The following is a 23389-nucleotide window of genomic DNA, read 5'->3' as shown; positions in this document are numbered from 1 at the left end:
AACATTAAGCATTAACACAGAACAAAATAAAATATATAAAACCTTATAAAAAAACAAAAAACACTTTCTTTCTAGTTTGTTTTTAGTCTGTTAGACATTCAATCAACGGTCTGTTGTATTGGTTGTAATTTCTAGTCTAGTCTTCTCTGTTCTTTCATTCATCAGCCCACAACCACTTAAGCCCTCTATGAACCATGGGTCTTCAACAGGGGGTCTGGGACCTCTAAGGCAGCATTTCTCAAAGTGGGTGCAGTGGCACTCTAGGGTGCCGTGACGCAAGTCCAGGGGTGCCGCAAGTATTACTTTGATCAAATTTAGAATCTATTTGCCAATATATTTCCAGTTGAACCACTTAGACCCTCTATACTGAGTCAAACTGGCCAGAGTTGGACTGTACTTTTGCAACCCTGCAGTGGGTTCTTTTTCAATCTACACCAAATTTCTTCGGCGAAACATTGCTGATCTACAAGCTCAGAACGTGTCGCGTTTCCCCCAGAGTAGGGCTGCTGGGGTTCAAGTGGGGGGATTTAGACATTTACGTAATATGACATAAATGTAAGGTGCTATAAAGTAACAATGTAATGCAGGGGTGCCGTGGATGAGAAATAATTAAAGAGGTGATTGAGCGAAAAACGTTTGAGAACCACTGCTCTAAGGGTCCTCTGAGCCGCCAAATCTTTGTGTGAAAGGAACTTTTACATTAATTGTCTGAAAATAGACAATAACATGTATAACATGTATAACAATATCTATGAAATCAAGTTTAATCCGCAACACAATTTTACACAATATGCAGTGGGGGTCCCTGCTTCATCTCTATCAGCAAAGGGGTCCTTAGCATGAATAACATTGAAGACCCCTGATACTTAGTAAATCGAACCAGAGTTGCAACTCTTTTTTCAGCTCTTTTCACTCTACACCAAGTCTCTCTATCAAAACAAGCACACAACGTGTCACGTTGTGACCTTGTAGATCTACTGGCAAACGTTCCCCCCTAAACAGGGATGCTGGGGTTCAAGTAGTTAACCCAGGGAAAATAAAGGCTGGTATGTCATACACAAATTATCGCCACATCGTTGTTGCCCAAGGTTGTCCAACCAAGGGCAAAGTTTGCGTAATGACTGTCCGGGTGATTGAATATGAATTTCCATGGAACAACCATCAAAAGAAATGCTTATATGTGCAGTTGTACAACAAACATTACAGTGGAAGGAGAAGCAGGGAAGGGAATGGTTAGAGGAGGCAAAGTGCAGAGTGCATCATTTGAAGGAGGTTCTATCGGGAAGACAGTGACTGTCTGAAGAAGAGACTTCACCAAAACACCCGACTCAGAGATCTGTGACACTCGGCTGGCATCCAAAACGTGAGATCACTTTACCCTTGTGTTCATTGTTCAGTAGATTGTTGTTTTCAGAAGAACATTGAGAATTACTGTTTAAAATGTTTAGTTGTGTCATTGTTATATTCAGTCAACTGCACTAAAATCCATCCATTATGTCTTATTCTTCTGAACCGGCTGCAGGGCATACACAGAGCCTCACGATGAATGACACCCTGGAAAATGGCACCAACTCCTCCATCTCCTACATGTCCTTGGTCATCGCCGATCTGGCTATCAGCTTCATCCTGGTTCTCCCCAGCAACAGCTATGTTCTGTGGCTGATACTGAGTGGAGCTGGTGGGACGATAGCCTCCGAGTTCTTTTATCTCAACCTGACTGTATCTGTGATCATCTCTATCCTGGCCCCTGTCTTTAAGGCTGCATGGCTCTTCACACACAAATTTGTTTATTTAATGGTTGCACTCTTTACTTTTGTTTTGTTTTTCTGTTTCTCTGTTCCATCGTTCCAGTGTTGTATCTGTGTGGAGCGTTACATAGCGGTGGTTCACCCTGTGGTATTTCTCAGGTACAAAGCTCTTCGGTACAGGGTGGTCTGTAGCTGCGTTGTCTGGCTGATGGTCCTTACATCCAACTCATTTTACTTTTGGTCAGAGAGAGTTACGTATTACATCTTTCTGGGCTTTTGCATTGTGTGCATCGCTGTGATGTCTTTCTGCTGCCTCTCGGTCCTCAGAGCTCTGAAACAGCCTGGACCAGGAGAAGGACAGAGGGACAATGGGGAGGGAAACAACATGAAGAGAAGGGCTTTTAGGATTATTCTGATCAGCTTGATAGTAATGGTAATGACTATAATCAGCTATCTTCCATTTATTGTGTCTAAAATACTGAAACAGTCCAACCTAGATGCAACTTTAATCACATTTATAGTAGTCAGGATGTCAGGGTTTGCTCATCCTTTGCTCTTCATCCACAAAGCTGGGAAACTGCCATGCTTCCTCTGAAAGCAGAATAGATATTTTACAGACCTGTGTGTAATAGTTTGTTTATACATCTAATCAAAATAGTCCACTGTGTCAGAAAAACGTATTTAAATTATTCAGCTATTATTTTGTTATGCTGTTGTTCATTGAATTATTCATGGTAGAGAACACTGTAATTATGACATTATTATTGTTCATCATACATAGTTTGTTTTCCATTCATGAATTTCTCAAACTAAATGCATGTGTGCATATTAATTACTGTAAAAGTGTGCAAAAGCTGAAATGATCGCTCCTAAACTTGACTCTTACAGAGAGCAGGTGATTTGGAGGATGTTCTATCAGGAAGAAAGTGACTGGCATCCAAAATGTGAGATGGCTTTAACCTTGTGTTATTAGAATAGTTTGATAGTGTGTAGGATGTTCTAGCAGGTGATATGTTACCTGAAATTATTGGTGGTGAATATTTAGCCATCAGATCATTTGTGTTCTATGTCTTTTGTTCAGGAGTGTGATCCAGGAGCTTGCAGGGGGTTAAGCTCTTAACTTTATTTAACAGTTAGTGTAGAGTTTGGTACAGGATCTGGCAAGAGTGTTCACCAAGCCATGCTCTGACACTAGTTCATAGTATTTCCTAATAATTTTACCTGTTCATGAACTACTTTAAATTCATTATGTTTTTCATATTCATACATATTGTTGAAAATAAAAATCTTTGAAGGTTATTGTTACTGTGTATTTTCTGAAATGTACAGAGGATTATCAACACGGCTGGAATTGTCTTTGCAGGATATGAGGAAATGCACAACATAGGCTGACCTTTTTGTGAATGGCTTGTGGTTTAGAACACATGCAGCAGTACAGTATGCACCGCCACAAGGTGTCACTGTAGCACAAGTTCAGGCAGAACCATTATGGCCATCATGTTAAGCCTATGGCCTTCACAATACTTGACCTTCTTTAATACATACAGTATTGCCTGAATAACTTACTTGTAATATTCCCATTGTTGTAGTTGTTATATTTTTTTGTTGTAACTTTAGAAATGTGCAGATACCCTGTATACACTTATACTGTATGTTGGTTTGTTTACTGTTGAGTGAGAAAATCAGGCTAATCATCTGCGGACCCCCCAAAATAATTTGGGGGGCCCCCAATGGTTTAGGGCCCTATGTTGCGTGGAACCTTATCCTTATGCTTAATCTTATAGGCATTTTTTTATATTTTGAAAAACATTTTAAAATAGTGAAAATAACCTAAATCTACATCCAGGCGTAACTTGTGAGCTTGTAGATTGGCTATTTCCACTATTTTAATGTTTTTCAAAATAATAAAAAATGCCTAATAAGATAAGGCCTAAGGGATAAGGTGCCATGCAACAGGCTTGTACTGTAGGCTACAAGACATCTGTGGTGATCTGATGAGAGGAACACATGCTATTTTTGTTATAACTCAAACGTTTCACGTTTCAAATGTATTTTCTTATAACATAAAGAGGCTGTATCACAAATTAAATAGTTCTCAAAGTGGGGTCCATGGACCCTCAGAGTTCCTTGAAGGGGTTCCAAATGGAATGAAATTCGGAATGACTTGGTTCTATAGAGCACCGAAGTCCTGACGTCACTCGTTCATCCCCAGGTTTGCGGAAGTAATTTCTCTATGGAGAATAACATTGGGTCATCTTAGAATCGTCTCATATAAGAATTGTGGTCCAAAAATAAACACCGCGTGTCGGCGTTATTGTCAGGGAGGAGGTTCTGTATCGTTTATGATAGTCAGTCACTTATATTTGATACAGTCTGTTTCTGGCGAAAATGTAACTAATTCGGCGGAAGTAACATTAGCGTTTTCTCACCGTCAGTTGATGCTTCATATCCATAAGAGTCAACCCGCCGGGGTCATGTGTTTATTTTTGGAACACAGTTCTTATTTGACGCGATATTCAATACGTCTATGGGATTCAGAACGGGGGTGGAAAACTGCAAACCAGGTAGACAAACAAAGGATGTGTAAATGACGTCAGACTTCGGCGGTCTATAGGCTCTCTTCTCCACTATAGTCCCTCCCTAACAGTTTGGTCTAATTTTTAATTTGCTGATGAAATTGTCAATATATTAAGTCATCCAGTTTTTGTTACCATAGTTTAGTTTTTATTTAGTTTGGTGGGCTGTGAGAACGTAACGTTCTCATAGCCTACTGTGAATGAAAGCTGGATTGATCCTGTTTGGTGCGTGCAGGGAAGTGCACACCCTCATATCCTCCTATCCACATAGTGTGTACCAAGTGCTAACATTGCAACCCACTCAGACTTGTGAGTCTGCAAGACAAGTTGGGTTAACATTTGACTCATATAGGGACTGGTTATACAAATTAAAAATAAATAAAGATAATTTGTATTTGAGTGCCAATTTAGCATATTAATATTGTTGCTCCATATTCTCCATATTTTAACCTTTTCGTGTTTTTTCCCCCCTGTAAATTAATGCCCTACTTTGACATGCAGTGTCACAAAAGTATTGAATACAAAATATGAATACAATAAATACATTTCTTTTTTTAATATATATATATGAGGTTTCCACCTAACAGCCACTATTATATTTATTTAAAACCAACAATCTGTATTGTAAATGAGATTGGTTCTTTTCCAGTCCATTTCTTATCTCAATCAATCATAATAATTGTGTCAGACAGTGGGGAAAGAGACATTCTTGGTCACCAGCTTCTGGTAATGTAATCTTCACCTTGCCTCTGATTACCATTTACACATACTGCGATATTAAAGGTGCAGTAAGTGATTTCTTTCTTAAAATAAGTGTTTAATGGCTCTATATTCTGATAACCATGCAGTGTTTGTCCAGTAACATGGGTCTACCTGTCTCTCTTCTATATACCAATTCCAACGAGGAGAAAGAATTCACACAGGATACAGGATAAACAAGTGAAATTGGAAGAGATAAGACAAAACAATGAGCACAATGAGACACAATTGGAACTGGAACACGATGAAATTGAAGCTGATAAATGGGTGCTCTCTTCTGATTGGCTGAAATTGGCAACGCACCTGGAAATTAATTTTCTGTTACTGAACACACACTCTAAGCTTGTTGTTTTAATCATAAAATATCACTTTACTCTTTAAGCTTATTATCAGTATAGACAGGTGGTGTCTCGCACTGTTCTCAGGTGTCCCGTCCTCCGCGAGTCAGGTCCCATTAGGGGATGCCTGTGAGATGTTGATACACATTTACAGGAACCCAGTGGAAAGTAACTAAGTACATGTTCTTAAGTACTGTACAATGTTGAGGTATTTGTCCTTTACTTGAGTATTTTCCAATTTCCAATACTTTTACTTCTACTCCACAACATCTCGGATCCAAATATTGTACTTTTACTCCACTACATTTATTTGAAATCTACTAGTTACATTGATGTAGATTTAGATTATTATTACAAAATATAAATTAACCACATCAGCCCTACAGTATATACATTTCGGCCATTCGAAAATAGCCGATCTACAAGCTGAGCTTGTAGATCTGCTATTTTCAAAAGATGTTTATACATTTGAAAACTTGAAACGGGACATTCTGCATAATGAGTACTTTAACTTTTCGTACTTTAAGTACATTTTGATGCCAATACTTTTGTACTTTTACTCAAGTACATTTTTAATTCCGGACTCTTACTTGTAACAGAGTATGTCTATATTGCAGTATTGATACTTTTACTTAAGTAAAAAAAATGTAGTACTTTTTCCACCACTGCAGGAACCCCAGCAGCCTGTATGGTACATTATAGTAATGCTTTCCATTGAAACAACTTGTATGATCACCGCAATGCTTTCCATTTGTTTATGACATTTCTCTGATTATGATTTAGGCCTATACAGCTCTACATGCCCACAACTCAAATACAACCTGCACAGTTATGTATGATTGTTGTATAACATAAAATGAATAAAGAAAAACAGATAATAGTAATATAGTTAATTAGTAATTAGTAAATGATCATGATCATTTGATATTAGTAAATTATAAGGTAGGGTAAGTGATATTTTTTGGTTAAAACATAAAGTTTTGTATTAAAAGGTTAAAGCACTATATTGTGATGGCAATCATTGCTATCCACCTGTTTCCGCGGGAATTTACTGGAGCAAAAATCCTGTGTGGGAAACATCCTGCGGACGGACCGAAAGCAGGAAGTAGCGGTTCAGTGTGTTTACATTTGCCAGCAGAACGTAGCTGCAGCTTCACAGGTCGCAGCTCCGTTCCGAGCTCCGTTCTGCTGGCAAATGTAAACACACTGAGCCGCTACTTTCTACTTCCGGTCCCCCCGCAGGAAGTTTCCCTCACATCAGGAAACTACCCGCGGAAACAGGTGGATAGAGTGTTTGTTTAGTAACATGGGCCGCCCTGTCTCTCCATCTCTTTAATAAACAGAAAATACAAGTCTGCGAGGGCAGAGCGAGCGTTGTGAGCTTTGTGAGCGTTGTGAGCTTGTAGATCGGCTATTTTTTGGCAAAGAGGTGTTTGGTGTAGAGGGAAAAAAGAGCAGACCAAGTAAACCAAAAAAGTTAAATCTGAAACACAATTTTATACAATATAGAGGGGGACCCTGCTTAATCTTTCTCTCAGCTAGGGGGTCCTTGGCCTGAAAACGTTGAAGACCCCTGCTCTATAACAATGAGTACTATCAGAATATAGAGCTATTTAACACTTATTTTGACCAAAGAAAATACCCTACCTTCAATACTATTTAATGCTTTTACACATGATAATCCCACTACAGCTTATGAATACTTCACTAAGTTCAGAGCACCCATATGAAAAGGAGACTGTTGTGCCACACGTTCCTGGTCCCTCCCCTGCACACCATATAAGGGCAAGGGCCGGGCGTCTCCCTCAGCCAGCAGCCAGCTCAGGTGTGGCTGGTTCCAATCAGCCCAGCTGCTCCACATCACCATCAACAGGAGCTGGCCAATATAAGCTGCTGAGAACCGATACCGGAAGTATGAAAATTAACTACTGTGGTTAGTGTTGCCGGCTGTAGAAGTCAGTTTACTAGTGTTGTCTAAAAACATTTGGCTACGCAGCACTGGTCGAACCTAACAGAGACAGCTTTGCATTATCACATGCATTGTTTAATACAAGGTTAACAGAACAGTAGAACTTGAAACAGAGGCATCACTCTGAAATAAAGGTTGGCAAAAACTTGACCACTCAAAAATTCAAAAATAGCAGAATTAAAGCTCACAATGTGTTGAAAATGTGACCATAGCGTGTGTCACGTCACATGTAGATGGATGGCTGTGGATTGAGATTGACTCAGCGCTGATCTAATACCAAATCAATGTCAGATTAATCTGTAATGAAAACATTCAGAGGTGGAGAAGATTTCATGTTAATGTGCACTGTAAAATCCTCAGTGTTCATTTATCCATTTGTAACTCTGAGAGAGTACAAATGGAACCAAATGGACCCTTACGGGTCCATTTGGTTCCATTTGTACTTTCTCAGAGTATAAATTAACACTCAGGATTTTACTGTGTGAACGCTAAGGGGAGGCAGTTGCCATCCCCTGGGGACGCCCCTACTTTGAAACACTAAAATGCAATGGGGGAAATGATTGCTCAGTTATTGACAGACAAGTCTGTTCTAGTATACGTCAAAAGACTAAGTGAGCCCATTACATGACATTATGTTATATAGTTGCTGTCAGGCAGAAACCTTGTATGTCCATATTTATTCTTTTATGTTTTTCCATAAACTAGTGCATTCGGATTTAATAATTAAGACTCAACAATTATTTGATTAATCAAAAAAATTATCAATAGAATTGTTGCAGCCATAAATGCATTGTGCTGTGTGTTTTCTGTTGCTGTGTAATGTGTATGGAATAAATGCAATGCGTGGAATATCTGCTATTCAAGGGTTGGCTATGTGCTGTAGTGCTTGTTAAAAGCATAATTTGAACATTTTGACATGGCGTTAAGCGATCAGAGCAATTTATCAATATCACAGTATATGGCGGGGCTGACCTGTAGTCCAATGTCTCAATAGTCCGACAAATGTTAGATTTGTGTGAGGTTAGGTTTAGGCATTGCACTGCTTTGAAGCAGTCTTTGTTGTTGTTTTATAGATTTATAAACAAAAGATTGTATAGTGGCCCCAACGACGGACTGTTTCAGATGATTCTTGGACACGTTCCTGAGAGTGCACCTGAATCCTGAAAAACTTGACTGGACTCAGCTGCCCTCTACAGTAAGGGCCAGAGCAGGCTGTTCTTGCTGAGGAAGCTCAGGTCCTTTGGCGTGTGTAATAGGATGCTGCAGATGTTCTATCAATCTGTAATGGCCACAATTAGCCTAAATAGACTGGTGAGGAAGGCTGGCTCTGTCGTTGGGGTTACACTGGACGGGGTGGAGGTGTTTGTACCAAGGAAGCTGTTGGCCATCAGGGCCAACTACACTCCCATCCCCGCCACATGGAGCGAGTGAGCAATATAGGAAGAACTTATTCCTTTACCCTAGGATGAGGCCGGTGGAGCTAAGTCAGTCCTATGTGCCATTTGATGTATAGTGATGCATGCATGAGGCAATGGTAACTGACTCTCTGTGACTCAGTAGCATTATGGCGATGTGTGACTATTGTAACTTCCAAACTGGTGCTGGTGTCATAGGCTTACCTGTCCTTGCTACTTCCCTTCATGTTCTGCATCAGGCAGGATGATTGTATAGGGTGTATACGTCTGTATGCTTTAATATTCATTGATGGTGTCTTTTTGTTCTGCACCAGGTGGGATTATTATATATAGGGTTTATCTGTACTTTATTAATACTTGTTTGAGGGTGTCTTTATTGGGATGTTATTCTTCTGTACCTATTTTACTGCTGTGCTGTCTCTGGCGCCTGAGTTTCCCCCGCGGGATAAATCTCTCTAGGTCGTCCTCAGACGAGCCCTCCATCGTCGCTTCCAGTCATCCCGGTTCTCCATACATCTGTCCAGCTCATTGGTGCTTCGCGCTCCTGCACCTTTCTTGAGTACATCTACGTATGTTAATGGAGGACCTCCTCATGACCGGTGGTGCCCTTGTGTTGGTTCCCACAGCACCAATTTGTGTCTGGCAGCACTTGATGTCTTTGGCAGTGTCCTGTTAGTCTCATTCTCCTGGCTGCTATTTTCTGTTTATTTCTATCAATAAAGGTATCTATCTATTTATCTACAGTATCTGTCTGTCTGTCTGTCTAATACCAAAAACATTGCATCTCTGGAAACCTCTGGAAATCTCTGTGGAATTTTCTTCCACATTTCTTCCAAAATGTAGCTATTGTTTGGGAAGCTTTTGGTACAGTATATTTTGAAACATGATAAGCTATTTATTTTAGCAGCTCTAATTAATTTGTGTAGGAATATAATGAGCCACACTGGGTTTTATAGGATCAATATAAATCTTTACTAATTAATTGACATTAATAGCTTTACACAATCAACACAAAGCTTAATTATAATTAACCAGATCATTTTACATAATCAATACAAAACTTTACTGAATAACCAGATAGTTTAACATAATTGTAAATACTTTACCTATATAGCCTACTGCGAGGGGCAACTGTGTTGACTTTAGTCAGACGCGTGCACGATTAATTCAATGTCCAGAGCTGTTGTTGTATCTTTGGATATGTCAATCCATTTATTTTACATTGCCAAATCAAGCAGTTCAAACAATGTTTCTTTCCACCATTCCACTCCAAAATACAGAAAAACTCTTTAAACAAAATAACATTGAATGCCGCCGGCAACCACGACATGATCAAAAAGGGTGTGGCCTTCCTCCATTGCACACCTGGCTCTCATCACCCACTGCCAGGTTTAAATTAGAATCACCCACTGTGATTATCATGACATCATTATTACCAAGGCCACATCATTCATTTAAAAAAAAATAATAATAAATAAACATAAAGGTATTTTGGCTCCAATAATAATCAATACAAAACGTTACCACATCGTTTTACATACTGTAATCAATACATTACTTTACTAAAAAACAGATTTTTGCATAATGCTGCTTTGGCTGAAAAGCATGACTATATCACTTTCATTGTGTGAGAAGGACAACTTGAACTCAATTTGATAGCTTTATGGTTTTAGTATCCCAATGACTTTGTAACATCAAGTCACCAGTCACAAACTCCATTGAGCACAATGACACTTTGGTATAGAGGTTTGACTGTTGTAGTTACCTTATGGCGTAACTAGTCCAATTGGCGAGATATCTTGCTCCGTTGATTAGAAATTGATATTCCAAAAATCCTCCTTGACTTACATTGCACAGCTCTCAAGTCTCTCTTCTCTTTCCCAGGCGGTCTCTACCCATTCAGCTATGGCCGCTGCTTGCATCATGATAATGCTCTCATGAGATGACGCAATTAAACTTCTTTTTCAGGTCAGCAATTTCTTTTGAATGACTTTTCTGCATTTTAGCGATTTTCTCATCCTTATTTTTTGTGATTTTATCTACTTCCTCCTTCCATTTAGCGTTCTCATTTTCTCTTTCCTCTCTATCTCCTATTTCTGTCTTCTTCAGTTCACCCTCTTTATGGCTTGAAAGTTGTTCTAAAAGATCATATTTGTCTTTGCTCTCTTTCAATTCTGAAGCTCCTGTCTGTTTCAGCTCATTTATTTCATCTTCTTGTTTTTTTATGAGTTCTCCTAACTCCTTCTGGTACTTCAGAGTCTGGCTTTCTATGAATTCATTGTGTTCCTCGGCTTGTTTTCTGGCCTCATCTTTATATTTCGTCTCCATCATCTTAAGTTCTTCCTCATGTTCTTTCTGAATAAGGTGACGTTCCTTTTCTTCTTCATGTCGTCTGTTTTGATCCTCTTCTCTTCTTTTTTTCTCGTGTTTTTCTCTTTCCTGATCAAATTCTTCCTGCAGCTTTTTTATTTTATTTTTCTCTTTTTCTCTGCTCTCTTCATCTTCCTTTTCCTTTTTTTCCCACCATCCTTTTCTTTTCTTCTCCCAATCTTCTTGCTGTTTTCTCATTTCAGTTGTCTTTTCATCTGATCCTTTTTGTTTCTCTCTCTCAAGTGTTTCTTTCCACTCCTTTCGTTCTGTTTCTTCCTCTATCTTCCTTTTTCTGTCCTCCACTTCTCTTTCTCCCTGTTCTTTTTCCATCTTCTCATACACGTTTTTAATACAATCCTCCTTTTCTTTCAGTTGTTTCTGTCTATTTTCTCTCTCCTTTTCAATTTCATCTTTCTGCTCTTTCATCCTTTCTTTCATTGCTTGCATTTCTTCATCATGTTTTCTTTTCAGGGCCTCCACCTCTTTCTTCATCTCATCATCCTTCTCTTTTAAAATCTTATCCATTTGTTTTTTAATGGCTGCTTCAGCCTCCTGGAACATCTCTGTGGTGTAACACGCCCCACCATTCGCCTTTACAATCTTCTCACACTTCATCAGCAGATCACTGACTTGTTCACTGTTGTTTTCTTCATAGTTGTTGAAGACATGGTACCTTCCTTCACAGTCAGCAATCAGGTTCTTAAATGAATCATCACAATCTTCTTTTATGTAGTCCTCAATTGACAGCTTGTCTTTCTTTAATGAGTCTCCTCTTGTGAAAAGAATGATGGTGAACTTGTTAGAATTCTTTCCAAAGGCGTCCTGGATTAGCGTCAACGAATTTTTCTCCTCTTCTGTGAGTCGGCCAATTTGTAACACCAGTAGGAACATATGAGGCCCTGGGGCCAGCAGAGTGACACATTTAGTCATCTCCTGATGAACCTTTTCCTGGGGGAGACTTGTATCAAACAAACCGGGTGTATCAACTACAACAACCGGACGGCCATCTACCTTACCATGTTCTTTCTGGCAACGCTTAGTGACAGAGGATTGGCTGGATTTGGATTTAAATATCTCTTTTCCCAGAATAGTGTTCCCTGAAGAGCTCTTTCCATTGCCTGTCTTCCCTATCAGCACCATCCTGAGACAATCGCTGCTCGGATTGTCATCATCACCTGAAATATAAAGAGAAACTTTTTACCCTGGATATACAAAATGTGATGTATGTTCTGTGAAACAGGGGCTTGGTGCATCTCAGCCAATCACAGTGATGGGCAAGTTGAACCACCAGAGTTTTCCAACATCCACGCAGTGTGCAATTTGAACTAATGATGAACGAATTATTGTTCTTTTTAGTGTACTGAATCATTTTAGTACAGTTCGTTAAACTTTAGGTCAAATGATTTGTTCACCAGTTTGTTCAATACTTGGCTAGAGCTTAATCTGCGTTGTGCAGTCACTCACTAAAGTGAAACACAGAGGCAGGTCTTTCACTGACTGGATCAGTCAGGGAACACGTTTAGCCAACCGTCCTCTCGGGCTATGGGATCTTAACTCCTGCATGCACTTGCTGCAAGTACTGCTGTAGTTGCTGGTAAAATAATATAGAAGGTTGGAGATGTAAGTAGGTAGTTGCCCACAGCAATGCCTTATGAATGAATGACCTGCAGTTTTCCGTTACAAAATGTTGTAATGTAATGTAATGAAATGTAATATATTGTAATGTAATGTAATGTAATGTAATGTAATGTAATGTAATGTAATGCTAAGCAGGTTTTTCATAAGGCATGAAAGAAGGCAGAAATAAGAACCCAATTTAGATGTCTTCAACAGATTGTCAATATGCACAATAGGTGAATTATGAGTGATACACAAACATCAACAATAATATACTCACACGTGCTGACTTTTTGGAATTCCTTAAGTGCAGCCTGTTGCCTGGCGATGTGTTCTTTCTGTTGTATGTTCACTTCCATATAGGCCTTGGTAAACATTTCTCTTGTGAAGCAGAGTTTAGCCTCTGAATTTCTCATCCTATCTACCGCATCCAACAACCCAGGAACTTGTTTGCTGTTCTTAATGTTGAAGACAGTGTATCGGCCTCCACAGCTCTCACACAGATCCTGGATGTCTGCGTCTTTATCTACGAAGTTGACAAAAGCTGCAGCAGTTGGATCTGACTCTACAGTCAACAGAACCATGGTGAATCCATTGATCTCAGAGGTGAAGAAATCCTGGATGCTTTTTGACTCTCCCTTATCTTCATCAGAGAGGGGACCCACAGGAACTACCACCAGGAAAGCATGGATGCCTTCAGGATCAAAGAGAGATACACATTCCATAGTATTGTGAATCTTCATCTCCTTAGATGCTTCATAGAAGGCAGGCAGGTCCACCAGGGTCACCAGGCGCCCATGCACCTTCCCCTGTCTCTTCACACACTCTGCAGAGGAACTAGGCCCTGGGCTGTCCTGGATCTGACCCAATATGGCGTTGGCTGCAGAAGTCTTCTGAGTTCCTCTTCTGCCACACAGCACCAGGTTCAGACAGTTGTCCTGTTGGATGGTGTCTCTACCTTCATCAAGGGTGGGGTATCTTCCTCTGTTTTTGCTCACAATTTTCTCAATCTTCTTCATCAGTGATGAACGATCGCCTTCAGTCATCATGTAAAGTCTTCCTCCACAGTCTGCAATGATCGATTGTACAGAGATGTGTTCTTCATGTCCCTCGTGTGTTGGGATGACCATTGAGAGGTTAAAGGCCTCTTGATGAAACAATCGCAGGATTGATTTCAGTGTGCGTCTGTCTTCCTCAGTGAATGCAGAAGGCTTCAATAACAGCAGAATCACATTTGGTGACCAGAGTGATGCACACTTCTCAATTTCCGATACACACTTCTCAACAGATTGACTGAAGAGGTCTGTGGTTTTCACTACTCTGACAGACCTTCCCTGCCACTCCCCGTCTTCCATCTGAAATAGCTTGTTTTTTTTAAAACCCTGTGATTTCCCTGTGATTAAGTTGCCAAGTGTTGTCTTTTTGTCCTCACTTTTCCCAAGAAGCACAATCTTGAGTTCAGAAGCTACAAAAAAGATGATAAAATAGAAGAAGATATAAATATTTTTCAACACTTTTCCATAAATGTTCTCTTTGGATACATTAATCAATGTAGGAAAGTAATAGAAGCATTCTGAAATTCTGTGCTCAGCCAAGTGCAAATCTCATCCTGCAGATATGCCCTGATAATAATAATAATAATAATAATAATAATAATAATAATTGTGGGATCGCTTTAGATCATGTTATCTTCACTATTTATTATTATTATTATTATTCCCCTCGTTTTTTGGGTCATTTCAATGGAGAAATGCCATTTAGTGACGTCATAATGCATAATGCCATTCTAGTGAATGGTAATGCCATTCTAGTGACGTCATAATACTGATGTCATTGTATTATGACCCTACTATAACACTACTAACACTATCAATACTCAGTACCAGCAACATTCTTAGCGATCCCACACTGTTTCTTCAGGAACAGTACTTTCTAGTAATAATAATAGTAATAATAATAATAACTACAGCGATCCCACAACTAGTGAAGATAACATTACTATTATCACATCACTATTATTGTGGGATCGCTAAAGCGATCCCACAATAATAGTGATGTATGCTGTGAAATTTCTGTCTACAGCCGTGAAAGTAGAGCGGCACGTGATTACCAGTTGCACATCCCTTCTCTCTCTCTCTCTCTCTCTCTCTCTCTCTCTCTCTCTCTCTCTCTGGAGATGGGTGGAGATTTGCTCTCCACTGAGCACATATTTCTAGTATTTTATATTGCTGGTACAGTAAGTAAGGTTTTAAAGCACTATACGGAGGCGAAGAACCACCCGACACGACGAAGCAGAGTGTGGTTGCCTCCATGGAACACACTATTGCACAGCTACTTCCATAAAACATGTAGGATAATTAAAATAACAATTTAAAAAAATGTTGGATAATTGCACATGTTTTGTTGAAGTTTGGCACGTTATGAATGTGGCAAGTTAACTTACTTTGAACAGCTGTTCTTGATTGGATTACTTGCAACCCTGAAAAGAAAATGACAAAATCTCATAACTATATGTTTTTAAAAAGATTATATTATGTTATAAAATATTTTTCGTTAATTATGTACCAAATACATTATCATAACAATGCTGCCCTACACTTACCAGCAGCTCTTACACGATCCAAGTTCACAGGTGCTTTTGGTCTCATGCTGGTCTCATGAGTGCTGGGGAGATCACTCCTGGCATCTTGAAAGACATCACAATGGACAGCATGCTGGTCGTTGTTATCCTTAACAACTCTATCCAATTGTGTCAACAGTTCTGGGAGTTCAGGGTTCTTCTGCTGTGCCTGGAAATATCTGCCCCTACATTTTTTGATGATGTCTTGTAGTGGAGTAGGATAGTCCCCTATGGTCCCTAGGCTTTGCCCTATTCTCTGCTTTCTGGGTGTTGACACTAATACAAGTGAGTGATTAAATGAATGATCACTACATTCTTCAAGAACCTTTTGCAACATCAATTTTTGTTCCTCAGTGAAGTCTTCAGGCTGAAGCACCAGTAGAAACACATGAGGTCCAGGAACAGAATTTATTTGGACATCTTCTGACAGTTTGGAGTATTTTTTTTTTAAAGAACAAAAACAAATATGAAATGTAGCTCCAAAGCACGATACGGGGGCCAAGGAATGCAACAGGAAATGTGGAAAATGCAATATATGCAATAAGCCATAGAAACAGAATGGATTGAACTTGAGAGAAAGCAGCCCATGCAATTAACAAATGAGCAATTTAAACAGCTGAGCAGAGTGCTGAGGGAATGTGGATATCATAATGTATCTAATGTAATAACAATAACTATAACTATAACTATAACTATAACTATAACTATAACTATAACAATAATAATAATACAACAATTTTGAAATCTTGCTTGAAATGTCCAAACCTGCCTACCGATGATGTCAATGGAAGGCAGGTTTCTGAACTGTCCACAGCCCTCCTCTGAGACACAGGGTGATAGACACAAATGATACCATCTTATAAAGAGCATTAGTGAGGACCAATTATATGAAGATAGGTTGAAAATGGGTGAAGTGCTCCTTCAACATGTAAAGTGCCATATATGGTAGACGAAAGACCCTTAAGTCTGCATAAGGAATGGAGGGGGAGACAAAAAGGGGGGGGGTGGATGGTTTGTCCGTCGAATTTGTTGATTCAGAACCTAGAGGCAATATACCTATCCATCCACTAGAGGGCAGTTGTAGCACGTTCTGTGTAGATTGAAAAACATATAAATAACTACTGTAGATAGCTAGAAAATAGACATTTCTTTCATGGACAGAGTCTGCTATCACTGCAAACTAGAGCTTCAATCAGGCCTAAAAATGTCATCCCGACCCGGCCTAACAAAAATCATCAGGCAGAGAGACCGGCATTTTTATGAACAGCAGCAGCCCTTTTCTCTTCATTGAATATTATTGGTTATTCATGAAGAACAATTACCATTTCACAACTAGGAGTTGTAAACATTCTGTTTTTAAAAGTGACTGTCCGTCCCACTCTGCAGTTGTCGATTGGATTTAACCAGCCACGGTATCTAATTAGGCTAATATCAAAACAAAATGACCGACCGCTTGGTAACTCCAAGTAAGTTTAATTCATTTTAGTTTATAACAAGGCTTTGATCTGACATCGTGGTTACAGACACATGGTAATCCACACGGCAGTAGAAAACAAGGCAGGCTGTCTGTCTGCTTCGCTGGCTGCACACAGACTAGGTACAGTCATAGAGCACACACAGCATTTTTCTTGAAGAAAGAGGGGCCAGAGAAAGGTTTCCTCTGCCAACTTTTTTCAATACTGCCCCAGTGCCCCTACAGTTGACAAAGGTCGCCAGAGGAAATGTAGTTGGACATATTGTGAACGTACATGTACGTCAGGTTGAACTCTGAGCGACAGATGACGGATGGCAGATTCAATGGACAAACCCTCCACCCCCCCACCCCCTTTTTGTCTTAGTCCCCTGTCTTAGTCTCTTTTTATCCTTACATGTTCGTAGGCCTACCCACTGGTTGAGCTCTACTTGGCTTGGTCCTACTTAATCTACAGACATATCTTGACAGAAACCATGGATATTACAACCTCAACCGCTTGCATGATGTTTAGACGTTAGACTGCCATAGCGTGTCTGATATCTGGCATAGAGGGGTGGGTTAACATCTCCGGAGAGAGAATGCGTGTGATCCCATTGGTTCACCGATCTGTCCGTCAGCCCCTGCCCCGTCAACACAACATTTGGAGCGACGCCCACTGCACTGTGGTTGGTTGGGGAGATGAAACACTTCCTATGCCCGGAACACCGACTCGCTGGTCCAAGCTTTTATTTTTGAGCAAAACTAAAAAATAAAAGCCTGGAGATCGAGGCTATTTAGACGTTGACCATAACACATGCGTGGACTGGACTGAGCATGTGTTATGCATCGACCCGTAATGTTGTGAGTTTGTGCTGGCCGCAATTAATTATGCTCCGAGGATGCAAATGTGTGGTGAGCAATGAAAAGTAGCCTACGCCACCCGTAAATGAATTGCGCGCGTTGTGGCTTGTGTTGTTAAATAAAGGTTTAATAAAAATAGCAAAATACAGATTAATGTTAATTTCAGAGCAATTTATCAAACTAAAAATACAGCAGTAATGGTAACTTAGAATGTTATTATAGGTTTTGTTAGGTATTGCGGATGAAACAACAGATGAAACACCACAAGAGTTGTGATTCAGTTCAGCTTTACTCACTGTCAGGAGGTAAAATTTCTAAGCTGTCTCCCCGTTTCAGTTGGGTCTCACCCTGGCCCTCTGTAACAAAATAGAATATAGAAAATATATCAATACAAGCAGCTTGTCCAGCATCATGTAAATCGGGGTGACCTTGCATTGGCTGAGTTAATATGCTCTCCCTAACTCCCTAATCTCTCCCTCTCTCCCTCCCCCAGCTCCCCTGGTCTGTCAGTCCTCTAATAATAATAATAATAATGATAATAATAATAATAATAATAATAATAATAATAATAATAATAATGATAATGATGATAATAATAATAATAATAATGATAATAATAATGATGATAATAATAATAATAATAATAATAATAATAATAGTGATAATAATAATAATAACTCGAAAAAGTGCTCTGAGCACATGTCAGGTAGGTTATTGTGGGCCATCAGTCATGACTATAGACATAATGTTTACCGAAGAGTAATATTTTTAAAAAAATGTTAAATGTGTGTGTGTATGTGTGTGTGTGTGTGTGTGTGTGTGTGTGTGTGTGTGTGTGTGTGTGTGTGTGTGTGTGTGTGTGTGTGTGTGTGTGTGTGTGTGTGTGTGTGTGTGCGCGCATGTGCGCATGTGACTGGACTCACCAGGTGCTGAAGTCGGTGATTCTGCCATAACGACAATCAGGTCAGCCTTCACTCACAGTAACTGTATCCCAACTCCATCTGAAATTCTGAATACACAAAGTTGATAGTTGATTGCTCCGTAACACAAATTGGTGGCACAGCTTTTGTGCATTAACCCATTAAGACCTGAAGCCGATTCTACATGTTTCCTAAATCCCAACAGTATTCTGAAAAACGTATGTTTCTATATCAGTGCTGCTCAATCTTTTTCATGTCAAGGACCCCCAAAATTATATGTATTTGGCCACGGACCCCCATCTCAAAATATTGCGTTCCAGGGACCCCCAGAAGCAAAGATTTCAGTTAAAAATGTTCGCTTTAGAAATGATTTTTTTTCAAATTTTCAAAGATTTTAGCACATTTTCACGAAAAAAAGAAAATAGCAGATATACAAGCTCGTAGCGCGGCACTCGGTGCCACGCTATGAGCTTGTGTATCTGATGTTTTTGAATAGCCAAAAATGTAAAATATGTATGTTATTATTTTTTTTGGGGGGGGGGGGCACTGGGGGCGTGTTCTCTCCTCCGCGTCATCAGTGCCCATACCCTAGGTGGGGTTGCCGAAAGGGCCTTTCTGTGTGGAGTTTGCATGTTCTCCCCGTGTTCCCTAGGGTAGGTACCCTCACAAAAACATGCAGTAATCATGGTCTCTATACTGCTTCCCCCATGACAGCTGGGGCGCCTGATGGAGGGGAACTGGTTGGAATAACGTGTTCCTTCCACGCAGGAGACAAGAAGGACAAGAAGGTCAGTTGGCTCTCATGCATTGAAGGAGGCATGAGCTCGGCCCTGGCCTCCCTAGGTTGGCAGAGGGAAGGGAGTGCCCAGGATTACATAGACAATTGGCACTGGGTGTAAAAAATGGGGTTGAAATGACACAGATGCGTTCCAGGTCTGAATGGGTTAAAACCCGGGAAAGCATCACATTGGTTCTCAAAGTGGGGTCCGGGGACCCCTAGGTACCCAGAAAAAGTAGTTAATATACAGTAGCATCACAATAATTTTAACCACTTAAAGCATTATTTTATACTTTGGCTATTCAAAAACAGCAGATATACAAGCTCATAGCACGCCACTTTATGCAGCGCAATGAGCTTGTAGATCTTTTTTTGTTAGTTTTTTACTCAAATCTTTGCTTTTGGGGTCCCTGGAATGAAATATTTTGAGATGGGGGTCGGCAGCCAAATACATATAATTTTAGGTGGTCCTTGACATGAAACTGATATACAGAGTAACATAAGTTTTTCAGAAAACATTTTTAGAATTGGCACCAGGTAATGGGTTAAAAATAAATACTCCTGATAAGTCTGCTGTGAATTCAAACTATAACTCCTCAAGGGAACTGAAAATGGAGGTTGTTCCAAAGGTATCAGGTGTCTGCAGCAACACCCTCCCCCCTGAACTGAACCTCACATCAACATGAGGGTGCACCAGGTGATCTCAACCTGGTTTCTGGATTAAATCACTTCCAAGCTAAAACAGTTCATAAAACACACAGTTAAAGGAGAGTGCCGGTCATTTTAGGTTGTGTGTTTGATGTGTCGCTAATCACTCACCAACATACAAAGGAACGTTGAATTTTTCCAGATCTGCCCCTGTTGTCCATTCTGCAGACCCTTACAGCGGCATAATGGGAGACGTGTGTAAGAGTGAAAATCGTCTATTATAACCGATGCAAAGTTAGTTTTTTCTCTACTACTGCTCATCGTGGAGTCTCATGATACTCAAACAGGAGCTGAATGGTTGCTTGTTTCTCTCACAGACGCCAGGTTCTGTGAGAGAAACAAGCAACCAGCGTCATCTCGTTCTGCACGAACGGTAGCTCGTGCGCGACATTCAGCGCCTGTTTGAGTATCAGGAGACTCCACGATGAGCAGTAGTAGAGAAAAAAATTACTTTGCATCTGTTAAAATAGACGATTTTCACTCTTACACACGTCTCCCATTATGCCGCTGTAAGGGGTCTGCAGAATGGACAACAGGGGCAGATCTGGAAATATTCAACGTTCCTGTGTATGTTGGTGAGTGATTAGCGACACATCAAACACACAACCTAAAATGACCGGCACTCTCCTTTAAGATTGTCAATGAGAGATGAAAATGAAGTGTGTGTGTGTGTGAGAGAGAGAGAGAGAGAGAGAGAGAGAGAGAGAGAGAGAGAGAGAGAGAGAGAGAGAGAGAGAGAGAGAGAGAGAGAGAATATATGCTGCACACAAGTTACATAACTAGCTACCACCCGTACCAAGACACCAAAGACACATACTTTCTGCTGAGTATAAACACAAAGAGAGCTTGAAAACATGACAAAAGACTTCCATATCTGGAAGTACAGCAATGTGCAAAACATCCGAGAGCTTTTGCAACAGAAAAAGGACGTCCACTTAAAGGGCAAGACCACTTTGGTAGAGGTTTGGGTTGTGTAGTTACCTTGCCATAATGTAACTCCAAAGGTGGACACGAAATCAAAAATAATTGCTCCATTGATTAGAAATTGATCATTCTAAATATGCTCCTCATTGACTTACATTGTACAGTGAAACGGCTCTCAAAGTCACTCTTTTAGCACATAAACGAACACAAAAAAAGCTGATTCAGACAATAGAACATCTGTACTGTTTGTTTTTTAAATACAAATGTCAACTTCCTGTTGATTTTACTATTTGAATATCCGGATCCACAGATCCAGTCCGGGTTTTCTTCCTAATAGAAATAGTAAACTCAACAGGATGTGAACATTTTTATTTAAAAGCTCTACCATAGTGGTCTTGCCCTTTAAAGACTACTAATCATTGTGTATTCCAATGGAATACAACCACCTTAAAGGCTACTAATTATTGTGTATTCCAATGGCATACAACCACCTTACAGTAAAGACTACTAATCATGATGTATTCCTGCACTGTCCACTTAAAGGGCAAGACCACTTTGGTAGAGGTTTGGGTTGTGTATTTACCTTGCCATGATGTAACTCCAAAGGTGGGCAAGAAATCAAAAATAATTGCTCCATTGATTAGAAATTGATAATTCAAAATATGCTCCTCATTGACTTACATTGTACGGTAAAACAGCTCTCAAAGTCACTCTTTTAGCACAAAAACGAACGCAAACAAAGTTGATTCAGACAATGTAGAACATCACCAAACCCAGTACTGTTTTTTTTTTTTAATAAAAATTTCAACTTCCTGTTGATTTTGCCATTTTTAATAAGTAGAAAACCCGGACTGGATCGGCGGATCCGGATCCAGATCTCCAAATAGTAAAATCAACAGGAAGTTGACATTTGTATTAAAAAACAAACAGTACTGGGTTTGGTGATGCTCTATATTGTCTGAATCCACTTTGTTTGGGTTCATCTACGTGCTAAAAGAGTGACTTTGAGAGCTGTTTTACCGTACAATGTAAGTCAATGAGGAGCATATTTTGAATTATCAATTTCTAATCAATGGAGCAATTATTTTTTATTTCTTGCCCACCTTTGGAGTTACATCATGGCAAGGTAACTACACAACCCAAACCTCTACCAAAGTGGTCTTACCCTTTAAACGCCATTTTGTTGCTGTCAGGAACAAAACAAAAATTTTTGCTGTCTGGCAGAAACCTCTTATCTCCATATTCTTCCCCACACAAACGTTTTGTTTGTTCTTTTTTTTTTAAACAAAAAATGCCCTACTTGATCATACTACAGCATCACACAAAAGCATCAAAAGTAGCAGATCTGCAAAGACCTGAAAAGTAACCGTTTTGGACATAATATGTCCAAAACGGTTACTTTTCAGGATAAAAAAAAAAAAAATCAAAACGACCGGGTAGAAATAGCAGATTTTACCGCGATTTTGCGATGTTTGGAAGGAAACTGAGGATTTGGGTAGCAATGCTAGCAAATTCTAGCTCTAACCTTATGTATTTTACTACATAACATGTTTATGCATTTAATTCATATTTACATGTCAATTTTAAGCTCTGAAATTTCTGTCAGACATGCTCTAGTAGATCCACAAGCTTTAAACGGGCGCGAAGTGACACATTTTGAGCTTGTAGGTCGGCTATTTTCTGATCCATGTGGAACAGAGGTTCTATTTTTAGTTTCCTGAGAAGTAATCGTTTTGGACATACAAGGTTTCCACCCGACAGCAACTATATATTTAAATAAATACTGTATTACCTTTGTTTGTGTGTTTGTGTCGGTTGGTCAAACTCTATAGCTCTCTGCTCTGACTTACATGTGGCTCTCTCTCTGTCTGTCTCTCTCTCTCTCTCTCTCTCTCTGTGTGTGTCTCTCTCTCTCTCTCTCTCTCTCTCTCTCTCTCTCTCTCTCTCTCTCTCTCTCTCTCTCTCTCTCTCTGTGTCTCTCTCTCTGTGTCTCTCTCTCTGTGTGTCTCTCTCTCTGTGTCTCTCTCTCTCTGTGTGTCTCTCTCTCTCTCTCTCTCTCTCTCTCTCTCTCTCTCTCTCTCTCTCTCTCTCTCTCTCGCTCTCTCGCTCTCTCGCTCTCTCTCTTGCATGTGACTGTACACAAGGCTCTTACTACACCATAGAGAGAGAGAGAGAGAGAGAGAGAGAGAGAGATATTTTAAAAGTATAATAGTTCTGCATTCTTTGGTATTTCTCTCCTCTCTCTCAGTTAAAAACAATTCTGCTCATTTTGTTGTGTCATCACTTAAACAATTTCACTTGTTTATCATGTATACTGTGTGAGTGTGAGGTAG

At 39.8% G+C, this 23389-nt stretch overlaps 1 protein-coding gene and 1 long non-coding RNA gene across 2 annotated transcripts; both read right to left on the bottom strand.

Annotated features, from left to right (window-relative positions):
- On the bottom strand, positions 1 to 22967 carry LOC308103683. The gene is made up of 5 exons (XR_013934765.1): positions 22849 to 22967; positions 18650 to 18735; positions 18023 to 18082; positions 2262 to 2339; positions 1 to 2089 (listed from the first exon to the last, which is right to left on the bottom strand). It is a non-coding gene; the product is annotated as an uncharacterized lncRNA (long non-coding RNA).
- On the bottom strand, positions 7942 to 15974 carry LOC308103667 (GTPase IMAP family member 8-like). Its single transcript, XM_080453774.1, has 4 exons — positions 15395 to 15974; positions 15236 to 15271; positions 13073 to 14257; positions 7942 to 12350 (listed from the first exon to the last, which is right to left on the bottom strand). The coding sequence occupies exons 1-4, from the start codon at positions 15747 to 15749 to the stop codon at positions 10741 to 10743; spliced, it is 3186 nt and encodes a 1061-aa protein (XP_080309900.1). The 5' UTR covers positions 15750 to 15974; the 3' UTR covers positions 7942 to 10740.
- Positions 22968 to 23389: the final 422 nt, after the last annotated feature.

The sequence above is a fragment of the Gymnoscopelus braueri genome (assembly GCF_963280865.1).
Source record: "Gymnoscopelus braueri genome assembly, chromosome: 16".
NCBI classification, from domain to species: domain Eukaryota; kingdom Metazoa; phylum Chordata; class Actinopteri; order Myctophiformes; family Myctophidae; genus Gymnoscopelus; species Gymnoscopelus braueri.
The sequence above is the reverse complement of the archived record's forward strand: the minus strand, read 5'-3'. Positions and strand labels throughout refer to the sequence as shown.

Coding starts and splice junctions, on each gene's coding strand:
- LOC308103667 (XM_080453774.1), bottom strand. CDS start 15,749: ATGTTGCAAAAGGTTCTTGAAGAATGTAGTGATCATTCATTTAATCAC. Junction 15,272..15,394: donor GGATCGTGTAAGAGCTGCTG/GTAAGTGTAGGG, acceptor TTTTCTTTTCAG/GGTTGCAAGTAATCCAATCA. Junction 12,351..13,072: donor ATTCCAAAAAGTCAGCACGT/GTGAGTATATTA, acceptor TTTATATTTCAG/GTGATGATGACAATCCGAGC.